We start from the raw sequence: 17,555 nt of genomic DNA, 5'->3' as shown, positions 1-17,555 counted from the left end.
ACGTTTAAATCAACGTTGGATTTAGAGGATAATGAGGATTTAAAAAAAAAAAAAAGGAAGAAGAAGAAGATGGTAATACTTGTACAGCTATTGGGTGGGCCAAAGTCAAAAGGTCTTCAATTTGAAGCCGAGGTCTTCAATCTGATCAGCCACGCACCCCCACCGCCCACACGGCACAGAAACATAAACCGACCGGTCTCAGTTAACCACTGCCCGCCCTCCTCTCAGTGGTCGATGATGCTATGCCTACATACATACATATACATATACATATATATATATATATATATATACTTGGAAATTTTAACATATATGACTAAAACGCCTATGATACTTTCTCTTTTTGTACATGGGACTGAGTACAAAAGTAGTTAGTAATTAAATTGAAATATTAAATACTTAAACTGAAAATATTAAATATGTTACCATTTAAACTCAATACACACATGCGGACATTCGGAAATGCAATTATTGAATCAAAATTCTCAGTTAAAAATGAATATGGAAGGTCCAATGGAAAGAATATATCGAGAGACATTAACAATAAATAACATTGTCTTATGCAGTCCATCGGAAAAAAAACGTTGTTTTGAGCAATTTTTTGATACAAGTAAGTGAAAAACATATAGTAGGACAATTTTGAGTCCAATTATACTCCCGTATCGTATAACTATATATATGGTTAAAGTAACTTCTGGATTATCGGAAGTTCGGAATTGATCGGATTGCCCCAATAATAGGATCCAAGTTTTCGACTTCTCCTATAGTTGATTTTCCCGAATCACCGCGTCATTAAGCGGAAACGCAATATATCGAGAGTTTCCTCTTTCTAGCACGAGAATTTTCTTCCCTTTTTTTTTATAAATTAATTCAAGCCTGAAAAGACCAATTAGAATTAAATAAAAAATCGCGTCATTGACCAAAGTCTTCCGCGTCTCACACTCGCAAGCCTTCCTTCCTCGCCCCTTCTTCCTCCCCTCCCCACATCCTATATATTGGAGTCTCCCAGTTTCTGCTTCTCTCAGAGCTTCTCACGAATATCGAAGATTCTTTCGATTCTTGAATCTTTTTTTTTTTTGCTGAATACTTTCGATTCTTGAATCAGTTTTTCGAGATGGGTCTTAAAGGATTCGCCGAAGGAGGCATTGCTTCGATCGTCGCCGGCTGCTCCACCCACCCGCTGGACCTCATCAAGGTCCGAATGCAGCTCCAGGGCGAGCCGGTCCGGGCACCCGCCCCGAGCCCAGCCCTCCAGCCCTCCTTAGCCTTCAATTCTGGCCGTGCAGCTGCCTTCCCCGCGGCCGTCCCGGCGCCGCCCCGCCCCGGCCCTATCTCGGTGGGCATCGGGATCGTCCGGGCCGAGGGGGCTGCAGCTCTTTTCTCCGGGGTTTCCGCCACCGTGCTCCGGCAGACCCTCTACTCGACCACCCGGATGGGGCTGTACGACGTGCTGAAGCAGAAATGGACCGACCCCGACTCGAACAAGATGCCGCTGGGGAGGAAGATAGCGGCGGGTCTTGTTGCCGGTGGGATCGGGGCCGCCGTGGGGAACCCCGCAGACGTGGCGATGGTGAGGATGCAAGCCGATGGCCGGCTTCCCGCAGCTCAGCGGCGCAACTACAGGTATTGAACACAACCAGGCTTTGCCCTACAAACGATGATGTTGTAATATAATAAAAATATTAATAATAGAATTCGGCCAAAAATAATTATATGGGAAAGATGAACAATGATATGGGAAATTTTAAAATGATAGTTAATAATTAAATGGGAAATTTCAATATTTAAATTATGTAAATATTAAAATATTGAAATTTGCTTCTCTTCGGACATCAAGTGGCAATTCTCAATTCATGCACATATTCAACCCAAAAAAAAAATAAAATTGATGCACATCTGGATAGCAAAGTTACTTAAATATCGAAAATATCTAATAATTACCATCTCTATACAGAGGTGTCGGTGATGCGATCATGAGCATGACGAGGCAGGAGGGGGTGGCGAGCCTGTGGCGGGGCTCATCCCTCACGGTGAACCGCGCGATGATCGTGACAGCCTCCCAGCTCGCCACGTACGACCAGGTGAAGGAGGCGATCCTAGGGAACGACCTCATGGCAGACGGGCTTGGGACCCATGTGACCGCCAGCTTTGCAGCTGGGTTCGTGGCAGCCGTGGCCTCGAACCCCGTGGATGTGATCAAGACCCGTGTGATGAACATGAAGGTGGAGCCAGGGGCAGTCCCGCCCTATGCAGGAGCACTGGACTGTGCCTTGAAGACGGTGCGGGCGGAGGGACCAATGTCCCTCTACAAAGGGTTCATCCCCACGATCTCCAGGCAGGGTCCATTCACGGTGGTCCTGTTCGTGACGCTCGAGCAGGTTCGAAAGATCCTCAAGGACTTTTAATTGCGACGATGACGAAAAAAGTTATTATACGAGATTATTTGTTGTAGTCCAATAATTTTTCTTTCTTTTTTTTCCTTCCTATTTTGGGTATTCATTTTTTAGATGATATATGAGATGAAGAGATTTTTAACATAAATCAGATCCCATTTATTTGTCTTCTAACTGTTGTATTCTATACCTGGGAGTAATCCAAAGAAACGTGGGTTTACGTTAATCCTCGTTTGCCTTAAAAAATTGGACATCTGATTCCGAATCCAAAGATGCTTATATGCTTGTGGTTGGCACGTGACATAAAGTACACAAATTTATTATTCTCTTGACCACCAAATAAATAATATTAGGAGATGTGATATATGAAGAGATAAATTGAAATGGAATCATGATCATGCCGACTTCGATCGAGCAAATCGAGTCTATTGAATCTCGGAAGAGGTAATGATAAATATGATTTCCTTTCAGACGGAATTTGTGGTATGGAATCAAATTACGCCTCCTGTAAGTTGTTACATGGATCTTGGATGAGCCTCGGATCTTTTTGGTACGGATGTGGAGCCTCTATTGAGACAGCAAATTGCTTGGAGGGCCTTGAGGGAAGGCCCAGTCTGATTGAAGAGTCTAACTAATGGGGCTGAAAAACTAATAACAAAAAAAGACATGGGCATAAGTGCACATATGAAAAAGTATGGGGTCCACCTGATGCTTTTATTAAAGCTATGCTGGATGTTGGTGGGCAAGATTTTGAAACGGCTGGACCCTTCCCAAATCCAAACCATTTAGAAAGGATCTGTCACTAAATCCTTTCTAAACCCGTTAAGAATTTGTAGAAAAAAAATCTCAGACCCTTCTCATTAAATTAACAGGTTTCCACTAAGAACCCGTCTTTTCCATTAGTGCTCTCATATTTATTATAAAGGAACATGAATAAAAGGGTAACAATTTGATAAGGTGATACCTCAAGAAGATCGGTGTCTGATAGGCGATGAGAGGCCGGAATAGAATGATAACAGTGAGGGTGACTCGTGAGTGCAAAGACTACAAAGGAGGCGGAGAAAATAGAGGGAGAGGCAAGAGGATAGAAGAAGTAACGATGATGGTGATGACTTGATGCATGAACCTTGAATGATACATCGTAAAATTAATAATTAAATAATGGTATTTTAGTAATTTCAAGCTACGGATTTGGAATGGATTTTGATGCAAATACCAGACCTTGTCCAAACTTTACAGAATTTTCAGGAAAAATTCCTAAGTCCTTCCCCTGACTTAACAGATAAAATCCTTTTATTACTCATGAATGTTCGGATACGGTAAAAACTCGTTTATAGAAATCCATCAACATGCCTGAAGAATCCACAATCATCAAGAAAAAAGTAAAACAGAGGAAAGAAAAAGGAAAATGCTTTTCTGTGGGCCCCTAAAAGATTTCCTAACATAGTCGCCCCTTAACTTTAGATTTATACATTTTCACTCCCAAATTGCTAGACCCATTCCGTTAAACTCCCTAAAGACAAAATTTTTGATTGAATAATGTAGAGAATGCTTGCGCCGACTGACTCATCATGATGTTTTTCGGTCTTTCTTAGGGACTTCAAATTTTTAATTTTTTTTTTCTGGAGGACATTCAAACTCTAATTAGATCGTGCTATTTTGAAATCTGATGGATTTTTCGTAGCAGTTCGAGAGGATGGTTTACTTTTTGGACATGCTTCTTTTGCTCTTCTTTCCTTCTTCGGGCACATTTGGCATGGGGCTAGAACCTCTAAGTGGTGATATTTTATGGTTCTCCACGCCCAGTTTTTGCATAATTAAATCGTTAAATTTCGGCCTCATTTCATGCCGAGAAAAGTTCCTTGTCCAAATACGCTTTCAAGTTCCAGTTTCCCACATGCACTCCAAACTATATCATACTTATCCTATCAAATTACAAAAATACAATAGAAGATAAAAAAAAATTACAGTTGGCTGCTTGAACTGGATCAACAAGAGTCCAATCCTACGCAACAGCAATGGGGAATAGTCGGAGATCGCACCTTAAAATTTAATTTACAGTCGGGAACATTGAATGGTGCATGTGAATACTTTCATACTTGATGATTGAGGGATGCAAATTTCAAAGTCAACAAGTCCAGGGGGTAAAAGTCTAAATTAAGTAAATGATTTCTTTTCCCTTTTAAAGAAATGAAATAATTTAATTAATTATTGTTGCGGCCGAGGGTGGGTTGGACCATCTTCCATTTCAGCCTGCGGAAAGGGACAACGGAAGGAAGCAACAAAAAGGAAGCACCTGTCGTCGATAACCTCTCTTCCTCCCCCTTCCTCCTCTTCTTCGTCGTCGTCGTCGTCCTCCTTCCTTCCGACAATTCTCCGGTCCGCCCGACCGAAACCTTCCTCCAAGCAGCTCGCGATAGACCCTTTTATGCGATCCAGCTCGCTCTGCTCGTCATGGAGGCGGAGGTTCCCGGCCCTGTTCCCCCGGCGGCGGCGGCCGACGATCGGATGGAGTCGAAGGAGCCTGTCCGCGTCAAGAGGAAGACGCTGCAGGCCGTGCTCGAGCAGTGCCAGAGAGCGCTTGAATCACTCAGCAACGACCAGGATTTGGATGACGATGACGATGAAAGAGAAGAAGAAGAAGATGATGGAGCCGGCAGCGACGCGAGCCTCAGCCGCCAGAGCTCAGGAGCTCTGCAAGACGACACTGAAGCCGATGAGGTGCGTTTGCTTTCGTTTTCGACGTTTATATATATATATATATATACATATATATCGGGATGTAGGGGTTGGCGTGAAGAATTGCTCGGTTTAGATAGAACTATGTGCCGACCGTTCCAGGTTAAAGTGTGACTTTGCTGAAATGATGGAGTGGAGATTGGATTTTGCGACCACAAGCTCTTAAGGACTTCCGTTGACTTGTTTTGTTCGAGGATTTGACTAGCTTGAGCTGGTGATGCCCTGTTTGAGGTTCAAATCTCAGCCGTAAATAAGATGAATTTGCAGTTTCTAACTAAGCTCCGTGCTAGCGAGAGTTCTTCGTGGCGTGTGATGGATTTGACCGATTTGTTATTTGATGGCCAAATCTGTTATGGGCCTTAATTCCGCAGTCTAATGTTGAGTGGGAGTAGCTTTTACAGGCCATGAGGCTGATATCTCTTTAGAACTATCCTGAATCATGATCCGAAAAATGCTAGTTCTTTTGCTCTAGTTACGTGTGGTGGAAGAGACATACGAGCTCGTTTCATTGATTCCTGAAGCCGGTGATGAACGGCATCTCTTAGATCGCAAGCTGCGTGGTAGATTTTGAGATTTCAGGATCTGTTTTCAGCTCAGGCTTCAGGAATACATTTTTCGCTGGCATTAGAATAAATCTGCAGTTGCCTGTTAGATGCCTAGTAATCTGTAACGTATCCAGTCTTGCAAGTTATACTTAAGTCCTTAACTAGGATGAGGTGTTTTAACAAATTTCAGCATTGCTGGAGTGGATATATGAAGTGTTTTGGGAAGAAGGTTTTCAGATCCAAACTTGCAAAGCCCTCCCGGATGTCCTTTCGAGAGCTATGCTAAAGTAAGAGTTGTACGAGGAGGCACCCGGAAAGATCTGTTTATAGCAAAGTGTTTAGGTGCATCAATGATTCTGATGTGAAATCGACACATGCTGGGTAGTGTTTTTTGCTAATACTTAAGGACAAATACAGCGAGCAGTTCACGTAATTTGATTAAGTGCAAATGTTCTTACAATCTAAATCCTAGGTTTCATGAATTATGAAACGTTAATTTATGCACAAGGTTGAGAGTTACTCCTACAATTGGCCTTAGTGAGTGGATCTTTTTGATGTGAGACTTGAAGTAACAGGTGCTTTTCTTGATTTTAAATGCAGTTTTGCGATCTTCTGAAGTCTAGAGTTGAATGCCCGGACTTTCTTGAAAAGATAGAGAGCGCTCAGGTGCCAGTTCCTCAAAATAGTACTGGTATGTGTTGAAGCTTATCCATAATTGTTTGATATATGGTGAAGAGTATATTACCTTTTTGTGTGATTTTCTTGGTCTTTTAAGATTTTTGAGCTGTATAAATATCTTAACAAGCTGAAAAGTTATGCATTTGAATGGTAAAATAAGACTTCATTCTTAGTGGTCGAACCTCCTTTGGTGGCAGAAGAAGGCAGTTCCTGGGATCTGGTAAATGATAGTGATTTATGGGACAGCGAAAAACTGGATGCGGATAAAGAGGATTATGTACTCGTGAGACAAGAAGATATAGTGGAGGGTATTGCGTGCTTCATGGCAGCATACTTGTCGTCCCTCAAAGAAACGAAGGCATGTGGTTTCTTCCTTTGCAACTCATTTTATTTAAGCCTTTCTTGTTCGCCACCATATTAGCATGTCCTCCATGTCCTAATCTTTGAAAGGCTTGATGAAGCAATTTGCCTGGTGATTGTGTTGCTTCTTTTACACCGGGCAGCCAGCCTGAGCACTTTTCCCCTGGTGTATGTGTTGTGAATATGATTCTGTATGGTGGTTTTTAGTTTACCAAGAAATTGAGAAAAACAGTCCTTTAGAAAGATTAAAGATTGCATAGGTGATTGTTCTGGAAAAAGACTAAGGTAGGGGAAGTAGTAGTATTGGCCAAGAGATGAGGGGAAGAAGTGGTATCTACATTTGATCCTTGCCTTTAAAAAGTTGTATGTATGGAAAGGAAAGATGACGTCGCAAGTTTCTATTACAAGTCATTTGGGAAGTAGGCTGTGAGAAGTTTCCGCGGAGGTCTATTATGTTCAATGATGTGCCATGGAACAACTGAACTGCGTAGCCTTTACTCGCTAGTATTAAGATGTCTTCACTCATCACTGATCTACTTTAATTTCTCCTTTGTCACCTACTGGCTCATCGTTGTGTTTGTTTTGGATTAATTTGTGGGTTCTCAGAAAATATGCATGCAAATCTAAATAGATGTTCTGTTGATGCTGTAAACACAACTCTTCTGCATCTCTCTCGCTGTCTCCACCCCCTCCTTTCTATGCTAATTTTGTGATGCATTGCTCTTTGATTTTCAGGACTTAACTCCTAATCAGCTCCAGGAAGGTTAGAGTTTGTTGCTGCATTCTTATGCTATTTCCGTTTCTATTTAGTTAGACCAGATGATCAGAACATTAGGAAGTTAAAATCTAACTGGTCCTCAATTCCTTCTGTGTCCTTACAGAGTATCTGACAAATTTTTATTATCTTCTTTAGCTCTTAGCAAGACATTCTCTGCGAAGAAGAAGAAGGGAAAACTTCGAAAGGCTTGGGACGGAAGCAAAGTCATTTACAACGTTGCGTCCTGGGGAGCAACTGCAATTGGGTACGATGTCTTTGAACTCCTTCCTCACATGCCTGGCATTTCCCTATTACTCTGACCAGACTGATTTGAATTTTTAATTTGGATTTTCAGCGGGTCTGTATTTTTTCATTATGTCAATTTCCATCGTCGATGCTTCCAACCAGAAAATTTTCTGTTTTCCTCTTGGGAATAAGATTTTCCTAATAAGGTTGTTCTGTTTCTTATTCGACCAGGATATATCAGAACCCTGTCCTTTTCAACGCAGCCTCGAAAGCCTTTTGGACTTCTTGTCATGTTATCTCGAAGCTCCTATGAATTCCATGTTCTAGGTCGTGTTGTGGTGTAAGAAAAGCTGTGGTTGGACTTCTCGTCTCAGCTCTGTGTTGCTGCTAATGCAACTCGGGGTCTCTCTGCACGATGTTTTCAATACCAGTGCCATTCTTAGTTCTTAATTCGTTGTAATGCTTTGGGGATGGTGTTCAAGCATGTAAATATTGGGTTTCCTTCAACCTCTCCGCGATTGAAATATTAATTCACATTAGATTTGTTGAAACACGAACCTGTTAGTACCGACTTCTGCCATAAATCATAAATGCTTCTGCCGATTTAGTAATTGATCAGTAACCAATAAGATTCACCAGAAAAAGAATGGCAACATTTTGAATTTTGTGTGGCTCAGCATAGTGCAAAGTACGGATCTCACCGATCACGGCACAGACAGAAAACGATGAAAGAAGAACAAGCTAATTTGAAATTATGAAAGAATCAAAGCCCGACACGGCAGCAAAATCTGTTGAAACATAAACCAGTGGTAACATATATATGTACAGAAGTTTTAAGGATCAAAATCCCTTGCCTACATGATCCTTAGCAGCTGTTAAGGACTTCAACATTCGATGAAATATGTACACAAACTGCTCCGCCGGTTTGAGCCGTCTATTTGGTAGGCTTATGAATTCAGGAACCTAGTAATAGAAGGTCCCGTCCTTGTGAGCTGGTGCATCCTTGCAGAGGATGGATCTAACTTCCATGATAGATCGTGGTGGCTCCAGATCCTTTGCTTGAAGTGCATTCCCGAGCAGCTGCTGCATTTGCGAGGCAAATGTATCGTCCAACACCTGCAGTTTCATAGCAAAGGTCAAATACAATGAGGATCTTAATTACAAGCTTTTGGCATCAGCCGCTTTGCTAATATACATCAAAAGGAAACACTGCTGAGAAAAACCTCAAAGCGATGTTTACTTACAGAAGCAGCGACTCGTGAACCTTTGTACCACGATTTGTTCTCTTTCCTGCTCTCCAGGAAACTCAACACATCCTGTACAACGAAAAATACCAATTTTATTGACATAATAATACGGAAGGGTTAATTTTGCTATCTAGCAATAACTTAATTATAGGGGATGCAACTTACCTGTCCCATTCGGTCCCAGTAACCTCGACAAAGTGCGACAAAAACGTGAGTCTCGCAGATAGTGTGCAGATGATTAATAGCAGCTGCGAGCTGCTCTCTGAGTGGCTGCATTCTTCCCCTGACATCGGATTCTACCACTGTCCCTTTCGAGTCTTGGAGTACCTTCTTCAGTTTTGTAGTCGCCTGTAGCTTGGTCTGGATCACAAGGTTATGGAGTCATGAGAGGATCCTTCTACCGAAAGAGGTCAAAACTCGATAGACAATAAGACTCATTTGCCATATTTGGACCAGAATTAAGGCTATATTTCATTGCAGGCATATTTCATCGTACAATAAGTCCCAGTATTCCTCGCAAAATGATGCAAGAAGAAACTTCTCAATCTTGCTCTTTTCGCATAATCTTTTGATTTCATAAATGCGCTAATAAAAGCTTTCTTCCTTGTTAACATTAATTACAAAGTAAAATTCCATGAGAGAATCTCGAAGAAACTAATTGGACTTACATTTTCCGCCAGTTTTTCCACAACAGCCTGCAGATAGTTTCTGAACTTCGTCCTCAGCATGACTGCCACTTCGCTCAGACGATCTCCAGGAGCTGTGTTTCCACAATTAGGCATGCAAGAACCCCATGACTTGAACTTTGTTTCTATCCGTGGCCTCAAGATATCTAGCATCCTCTTCATCGAGTTCAACAAAATGCCCAGCTGACACGAAACACGAGTTTGTAAGCCATTGGGCAAAATTGATAATAATACAATGAGCCTTAAGGGAGAGAAGTTTAAGAATCACCTCTTCAGGCACTGTATAAGAGGAAACTGATCTTTTGGTAAGTTTCTGGACATATTTGAGTCCGAATTTCTTGGGTGTTAGGTTTTCCTTCAATGGAGCAAGGACATCAGAGTATTGCTTGTCCAGAGCTTCAACAACTGCCTTCTCAACATCCGCAATTGCCTTTACAGAAATAACAGGAAGAGTTTAGAATCTCCATGGCCTATAGTAAAAACTCCTAAAGAACAACCTCTTAAGAATCAAAAGAAGGAATATAGTTTGATTATTTTTTCGTGCAAGAAAAGAGATTGGAAGGCGAGTAAAGAATGAATGCATAGTAATCATCACAACCGTACATTTTCAAGCACGAACATATACTCCGGCCACCGGCAAATGATGACCTCATAGTCAGTTAACATCTCCCTCAGTCGGTCGTACATTTCATCCACAAATGGGGTTGTTGAATGTTGAGTCCTAATCCCAGACCATTTTATCTGTAACCAGAGTGAAAATTTTTGAAAATTAGATGAAGTGACTATTACAATGTTCTTCATGTGATCAGTTTGTGAAGGACAACATAATAGACAACAGAAACGAGAGCTTCAACCTTTTCATCTAATCTTGCATAACCCTTTGAAATGGAAGGGCAGACTATGTTAAGTAAATGTTGATTTTCTGAGTGCTTTGCTACATCGAACCCAATCAATACCAAAACTAAATTGCTCTTCATAACGAATCTCATTTTGATGAATATTAATGCATGAAGTAGAATTCTGTACCTTGTCCAATTTACACGTCTCCAGAAGGGAGAGGCGCTTGTCTTGAATCCAAACCAAAATATACAAATGGAATAATTCTTTGGCATCAACTCCGCCTTTCATGGGACTATGAAACCACACAAATAGTTAGCAGATCTGAACAAAAAGGTTTCACAAGCAAAAATAAATGGTGAATGGGGCTGGAGAGGGAAAATAACCTTATTTTCCAGCTGGCAAGATCCCTCTGAAAATCAGCAGTTGCAATGACAAGCTCCGCTACTGGTGTAGAAGGACCAGTTGGTGGACATGCAGTGAGGAATGCCCGCAATCTGTTGCATAGCTCTGTGGAATATATAGATGAAGACAGATTCGGGAGGTCTACAAAACTGAAAGAAAAGAAGCTGCTATTAGGAAGTTGCTTTTATTCCATGTTCTGCCATTTGTGAGGTGTAATGACTAAAATTGCATATTACCACCAAATATCAGACCAAAACCAGATTGAGGTCACTAAAGGATTAAACAAGATTCAATGAACCTCACTTGCAGCATGCCACAATACCTGGGAAGTATGTGCTTGTTGTGAATCTCAATGTCAGTAAAGATTTCATTCTTTATGTTCATGCACAGGGAAGTCATCTTCTGATAAGCTGTCGACATAGTGACAGGATCCAGCAGAATGCCTTCAATACTGTTGGCAACATATTCATCTGTCTCAGTCAGGTGTCTCCTAGATCTCTTCTTGGCAGCAGTCTGCAGGAGAAAGAAAAAAGGGTAAGAAAAAGAAAGGAATTTTTCATCGAAGCAGAAGACGGAATGGAATCAACAGAAACTTGTCAATTTGGTAGACCTGCAAGTAGTGACATAAGTTCGTCTGAGCCTCAGGAGATAGTATATCATGAAGAAGAGTGTAGAGTTTGACTGCAGGCTCCAGAGCAGGTGCAGCAACCCCAGTTGCAGGCTTGAAAATGTCCATGAGACCCGAGTATGATGATTCATCCAGTGACTTGTAATTCTCGAAAACCAGAGCAAGAATCTGTTCAATCTGATCCTTGGTTTCTCCCAGAATTCGATTCTGTTTAAGCAATCAACAAATAATACATAGAATGTGAGAAGATAAAGGCTCCCGTTGTTTCTTCTTAATTGCTCTCAACCTTGAAAAAATTTCCATTGGGAAAAAAAGAAAAATCTAGTAAGTAATTATTTCCTCCATCAATAATCTCTCTCCAATATCGGACACTGGAAGTCAGGAAATATTCTTGACAAATTGATTTTAAATTTACAGTAACAGCAGAATCTTTTTTTCCTACCTCTTGATGGCTCAACGTGCCTCTGCTGTGACCCTTCATAAGAACAGGCATCAGCAAGTCATGCACCAGAGTGAGACAGTCAGCTGTGGGTGTGGCTACATCCATGATATAGGAAAGGTACCTAAAAAGAACGATAAAACTATCAAGCCCAAAATAAATCTTGGGGGGTGGGATCCAAGCATATAATTTTGTGTTTATCTGCAACTATGTTCATGTAACATGGCAAGCCAAGTGAGAAATGCAAAATAATTATCTTTTTATTACCTTAGCTTGGTGTATATCTCAGAAACTCCATAATATGAAGCAAATTCAGATAAAAGCCATTTCCAAGGACCATGCAGCAACAGATTCCTTTGTTGAAACTTTTGTACTTTAATGGCAACCTCCAGAGCCAGGTCATATGCAACAGTTTCTGCAACAGTGCCATACTAGCAATAGATGAAGCAGAATAACGTCAGAAGATTGTTTCAGAAGTCAAGCTATAACCATAGAATCCATCTTCTAGGAACTATAGAGTAGATCCTGAAAGGAAAAAAAGAGGAAATATGGATCTATAGAAATAATCCTATCTAATTGATCTGCCCATGTTCATTGAAGATGTGCGATTGTAATTCTTATTCTATGTGATTGTCGCATGCTATGGCCAACAGGTTGGAATTAGACATAAGAAAATCATTATCAATAAGAAATTGTTATGCTGGTACTTCAGAATCACCAACCATGACAAACTTGAAAAATTTGAATGAACTGATTGACAATTAAAAGGATAACCTCACCTTGAGATGGCCATTGTCTTCAGAACTTGTTGAGTAATTTATATAGAGTTGCAGTTTCCCCACAAGCTCGTGCTCTGGCTCCCGATAAATAGACCACCAGCGCACTTTATCAGCCTGCATCCAATCTCAATGTTTTAACATCCTCGATAAAAATTTCTTTAGTTCCAGTAAGTGATTCCTTATATAATGTCCCATGCTTGTTAAATGGCATCGCACCCTTGCCAGGCACAGAGTCATGCAGATTTTCCTAACTCCATTTCTGAAATTGATCATATTACTTGACCTTCAGCAATTATCAAAGAATTACTTATAACAAGTCTACTGATGCTATAGTCCTCAAAAAATGGTTTTCACTGACTATTTTATGAAACAAAAGAGGACAGATCTAAACAAGATCAAAGCTTGAGATGAAATTGAGGATAAAAGGAAATGTTGAAGATTGCAAATCAAGAACCATCTCTTTCAACTGATAGGGCAGCTAGGGAATTTTGACAACAGAAGTGAGAAGGTGCTATGTTTATCAAAATAAAAGAAGGTGCTTCAGCTTCATAGATTAGTAGACAAGCCATCAGGGGGAACCAGACATATTACCGGTTCCTCGGCGATAGTTGCCACCTGAGCAAGCACACGACCATATTGCTTCCCCTTGGAGTCCTGGACTTCCACAATTAGATCGTCTCCTGCAGTATCTGGAAAGCTGTAGAGTTGTCAATACAAATATTTGATATAATTTAAAGAGTTCTGCCGGAGTAGAATGGGAGTAGAACATACAAGACATGGGTTTCGCCTGATCCTGGTTGCATAGGGACAGCATCCTCTTCACTTGAGCTTTTCAGTCTTAGCAAACAAGTGTAGGTTTCTGGCAATATTTACAAGTGGGAAACGGTAAACAAGTTGCCATTATCTCACCAGTAACACTAAATTTTCATTTTTGTTTCTCTAACAATAATAAATTTTCATTTTCTTGAATAATAATAATGTTAAACTAAAATTTTCATCACGACAGCATACTTTCCTATTGTATGTTTGTTGTTACTGAAATTATCTATAATTTTCCAGACTTCAAAATACTGACAAAACGTTCTCCCTTGCAAAAAGTGAGTTACAAGCAACCATTAAACATGAATCCTAAGCATCTACATGGGCATGCATGCTTCCAATAACAATTTCAGAATCTAGCTGGGCATTGAACATGTTGAACTATGGGTTCACAAGTGGAACGGGATTGAATGAAATAGGATAATAGCAGCACTGAAATCATTTAAAAACTTTAGGATAAGGGAACCAGTCCAAAGACAACTGGCAGATTAAAGAAAGAAAAAGTTGGTTGAATGGGTTCATTAGCATATTTGAATTCCTAGTTAGACGGGTACTGAGATTGACCTGACCAGCTTGTCCTGTTTTAGGACTAAAATCACAACTTTGCATACCTTGGACACCTTCATATGATGATGAACTGTTGCGCAGACTTGTTACCCCGGTCTTGAGAAGGCCAGAGATCTGTTTTAAGTATCGAGTGCTGGCATGAACATATGACAAGCTTTGACGTGAGAAAGAACCATTTGCCGGAATGCGCTGCACAGTTTGGATCTTTCTAAGAGCTCTCCATTGACAAGAAACTGTAGACTGCAGATTGGAGAACTGATGTCTAATGGAGTCCATCTTTAGGGAGGCTGGTGTTAGAGATGAAGGCGCTCTAAGAGATAGGATGCTACACCCTGTTGGAGTGTCTAGGACAGTCTTGACTTTACGAACTGCAAGTATTATCAATGGCTTAAAAATATAATCCATGAAGAAGGAGACAGTAAGGGAATTCATTTAGGAAGATTAATTAATACCTTGAACTTTCATCTTGCCAATTATTCTCTTAGGTTTTGGAGCAGCTCCCTCATTGACAATATCGGATGATTGCTTCACAAGCAGTTCCTCCTCAGATTGCAGGAGTACTTGCTGCAATCTATCATATGAGAACCATAATTAAATTAAAGAACGTAAATACTTGGTCAGAGGGAAAAACAATATATGATGAATTGCTCATTAAGAGCAAACTGTCCCTAAAGAAAATTTATTGCAAACTCTCATATTTATATGGTTTTGACTCACATAACCATTAGACATCTGCTTACTTCACCATCATCCCCGACAAATGAACAATTTAACCCATATAACTGATAAACGCTAATTGATAATTTTATGCTTAGGTGCTCAAGAAATGTTATGTCTGGTGAAAATGAGAACAAAAATAGTAATGCTCAGTCAAAGTATAGCCAAAGAGAGAAAAAAGAACACTTTTTTGCTCGGCAAGCTAATGGAGAAAAAGAAGAACTCACCCAAATGCATCTCGCAACAGAAGACATTCATTTTCCAAGAACATTGGGGCCTCCATGCAGCCCCTAGCCCAGGCATTAAGACAAAGTCGTACACAAGCATCATATGCGATTACAGCATGCCACGGCCCCAATGCACTGATTCAGTTCACAGATATTAATAAGCAAACAAAATAGACATTATAGAACCACTTGATAAAACAGAAAATTACTTAATTTACTGTGTAAGGAACATGCTACCTTGCATGAAATGCAGGTAGGCGAGGTGGATGTGAACCAGCAGCAAAAGCAGTTTCCACACCCATTGAGTTTCTGCTCAAGATACGAGATACAAAGAGGCCTTGTTGTTAGTGTTCTAAAAAGCCATTGGACTTGCTCGCAAAGTATGATTTTACGGAATAGAACAATTATATAGCACAAACCTGGGTTGCTTCTCAGTGTTCTTGTTTATATTGTCACCCTCATTATTCAAGCTTGTCAGTTTTAAGGTTCCCGTTGCATCAGCGGGCATGGAACCATGGGGTTCCGCTACTCCCAGTCCACTTTGTTCCTTCATTACTGGCACTTCCTCAACTGCTTGTTTAATTTCCCCAGTAGAGCCATCAAATGGAGGAGCACTACGGATGTCATCATCGGAGAAATTACCCTTCTGCAGGTTTCTAGTATTATCCTGGATAATAAATCATTTCAGCACAAACATGTTTCATTCTGGATTAGCTATCCACTCAAATAACTTCAAGAACTCTCAGAAATCGATCACCAACCTTTTCGCTAACACCTTGGGCTTTCAACTGCGAAGTCGCACTTGATGCATAGTTTTCAGGAGCAGACCCTCTGCTAGCTGGTATAACGCCCTTCCTGCTCCCTGTCTGTGTTGTGGAGAATTCCGAGCTTGCAGCTGAATCAGATGATTCATCCTCTGTGCAGCCCTTAACTCCCAAAGGATACCTCCCATTTCCCCTGAAAAACCTATCCGATGCCTTCCCCCGTATGCCTGAAATAGTTTCCATGGATGAACTAACGTCTGACCATCCATAATCACTCGTGTACTGAGGCCGTGCTCTAGCATCCTCATATCTACGAGTGGTACCACTGGACACTCTTTCATCATGGGGAGATGAATCTAGCGAGTGATGAAACCCAGATACTTCTTCCTCCGAATCGGTGACCATATCACTATCCGATGCTGAGATGCTACCATCAGCATCACCAGATATAAGCCGGGTCAACGGGATTGTGCTTGCAGGCAGATGTCCGCTGCGGAATTTCGATGTGGCTGGCAGTCCGAATCCACGGCCACCATTTCGTGTGCCGAGAAGGGGATCGATTCTTGGCCTCAGATTTGAACTTGGGAGAGGTCTGTCCTTCTGATGGAAGAACAAAAGAACATGTTTCAACAATCAGTTCCAAATCCACATAGCTGGCCAGGAAACAAAATTTCGCAACGCAGAACCGACAACAACCAAATGAGGCATTGCCCATGTCGTAAGTCGTAAGCCCAGAAAAAACAATGTCACTTTCCTATGTTTTCCACGTAAACGTCAGATGATGTTTCTTTTATTAAGTGAGCCGATTTTTCCCGACATTTATGAAAGTAACTGCAAGAAAACATCATTAACCATTGAAAATAATAAAAACTGATCACACATTGCTATCAAAGCTTTATTTATCCAAAAGAAAAAAAAAATGCCATCAAAGCTTCTGATCTAAAATCCCTCCGGCCAGAAAAAAACATTTTCTTTTTTCAAGCCCAAGTAATTCAAGAACTGATTTTTAGAACTTGCCCAGCTCCAGAAGAATTGCAAAGCGCAACATGAATAAAGCGAAAACCCGCAATGCATAGATGAACACAAGAACAGAAACCCCGGCTGTCAAAACGAGGCAGACGAGCTCAATAAGCAGAAGCATTCGAAACATTCAGCTGACCTCCGAGACCCATTTCAGGGCGTTGTTGTCGAGACCTTCGGTGAACATTCTGTTCACGGAGTCGTACAAATGCTCGAACAAACCCCGATCAGCTCACGCAGTAGTTCTTCTTTCTTCTTCAGCTACTAAAGCTAAAAAAGCTCTGAACCTTCAGCTCGCTCGCTGCAACTGACGAAAATGAAATACCAGCTTCTGATCGCTCCCACGCCGTCGTTTTGGGTTCTCCCGAGGTAGAAACGGCGGCGTTCTGTCTTAGAGATCGGGCTATTTAACCGCAATCCGGTATTAAAGGGCAGCAGTAAAGGGATTGGGGGGTAGTGGAGAGCAACGGTCGGATGACGTGGCATGGACTGTTCCTGTTCCTTTAATTCAAAGGGATTTCTATTTTTCTTTGTGGGGTCAAAATTCGAAATATTTAATAATTATTTGAAATGCCTTGACGTTGCCTCCAGAGTTGAACGTTGCGAGGGTGGGGTCCCCGCCGCAGGGGGAAAACTTGAGTTCCCGCCCCCTAATCCATCCATAATGACTCATTAGTCGCACTCACGTGGCGCGTCCGACCC

At 41.2% G+C, this 17,555-nt stretch overlaps 3 protein-coding genes across 3 annotated transcripts; 2 read left to right on the top strand and 1 right to left on the bottom strand.

Moving 5' to 3' along the window:
* The first annotated feature begins 1,014 nt into the window (after positions 1–1,014).
* On the top strand, positions 1,015–2,619 carry LOC116206165 (mitochondrial uncoupling protein 4). The gene is made up of 2 exons (XM_031538957.1): positions 1,015–1,623; positions 1,955–2,619. The coding sequence occupies exons 1-2, from the start codon at positions 1,115–1,117 to the stop codon at positions 2,403–2,405; spliced, it is 960 nt and encodes a 319-aa protein (XP_031394817.1). The 5' UTR covers positions 1,015–1,114; the 3' UTR covers positions 2,406–2,619.
* A 1,983-nt stretch (positions 2,620–4,602) lies between these two features.
* Positions 4,603–8,271, top strand: LOC116204038. Its single transcript, XM_031536075.1, has 6 exons — positions 4,603–5,114; positions 6,278–6,368; positions 6,553–6,713; positions 7,451–7,478; positions 7,629–7,737; positions 7,950–8,271. The coding sequence occupies exons 1-6, from the start codon at positions 4,848–4,850 to the stop codon at positions 8,029–8,031; spliced, it is 738 nt and encodes a 245-aa protein (XP_031391935.1). The 5' UTR covers positions 4,603–4,847; the 3' UTR covers positions 8,032–8,271.
* A 91-nt stretch (positions 8,272–8,362) lies between these two features.
* Positions 8,363–17,234, bottom strand: LOC116204037. Its single transcript, XM_031536074.1, has 22 exons — positions 16,993–17,234; positions 15,831–16,433; positions 15,489–15,736; positions 15,307–15,378; positions 15,070–15,204; positions 14,578–14,696; positions 14,170–14,493; positions 13,511–13,598; positions 13,331–13,436; positions 12,740–12,853; positions 12,228–12,391; positions 11,964–12,084; positions 11,504–11,728; positions 11,216–11,406; positions 10,875–11,042; positions 10,678–10,783; positions 10,255–10,392; positions 9,920–10,081; positions 9,634–9,834; positions 9,131–9,325; positions 8,963–9,034; positions 8,363–8,834 (listed from the first exon to the last, which is right to left on the bottom strand). Exons 1-22 carry the CDS (start codon positions 17,038–17,040, stop codon positions 8,682–8,684), a joined length of 3,753 nt encoding a protein of 1,250 aa, XP_031391934.1. The 5' UTR covers positions 17,041–17,234; the 3' UTR covers positions 8,363–8,681.
* Positions 17,235–17,555: the final 321 nt, after the last annotated feature.

The sequence above is a fragment of the Punica granatum genome, chromosome 4, assembly GCF_007655135.1.
Source record: "Punica granatum isolate Tunisia-2019 chromosome 4, ASM765513v2, whole genome shotgun sequence".
Classification (NCBI taxonomy): domain Eukaryota; kingdom Viridiplantae; phylum Streptophyta; class Magnoliopsida; order Myrtales; family Lythraceae; genus Punica; species Punica granatum.
This window is presented reverse-complemented; position numbering and strand designations above follow the sequence as displayed.

Excerpts from the sequence above, each read along its gene's own strand:
- LOC116206165 (XM_031538957.1), top strand. The coding sequence starts at position 1,115 with ATGGGTCTTAAAGGATTCGCCGAAGGAGGCATTGCTTCGATCGTCGCC. Across the intron at positions 1,624-1,954 it reads GCTCAGCGGCGCAACTACAG|AGGTGTCGGTGATGCGATCA; the intron begins GTATTGAACACA and ends ATCTCTATACAG.
- LOC116204038 (XM_031536075.1), top strand. The coding sequence starts at position 4,848 with ATGGAGGCGGAGGTTCCCGGCCCTGTTCCCCCGGCGGCGGCGGCCGAC. Across the intron at positions 5,115-6,277 it reads ACGACACTGAAGCCGATGAG|TTTTGCGATCTTCTGAAGTC; the intron begins GTGCGTTTGCTT and ends TTTTAAATGCAG. Across the intron at positions 7,738-7,949 it reads TGGGGAGCAACTGCAATTGG|GATATATCAGAACCCTGTCC; the intron begins GTACGATGTCTT and ends TTATTCGACCAG.
- LOC116204037 (XM_031536074.1), bottom strand. The coding sequence starts at position 17,040 with ATGTTCACCGAAGGTCTCGACAACAACGCCCTGAAATGGGTCTCGGAG. Across the intron at positions 10,784-10,874 it reads CTTGCCAGCTGGAAAATAAG|TCCCATGAAAGGCGGAGTTG; the intron begins GTTATTTTCCCT and ends GTGGTTTCATAG. Across the intron at positions 10,393-10,677 it reads AGACGTGTAAATTGGACAAG|ATAAAATGGTCTGGGATTAG; the intron begins GTACAGAATTCT and ends CTCTGGTTACAG.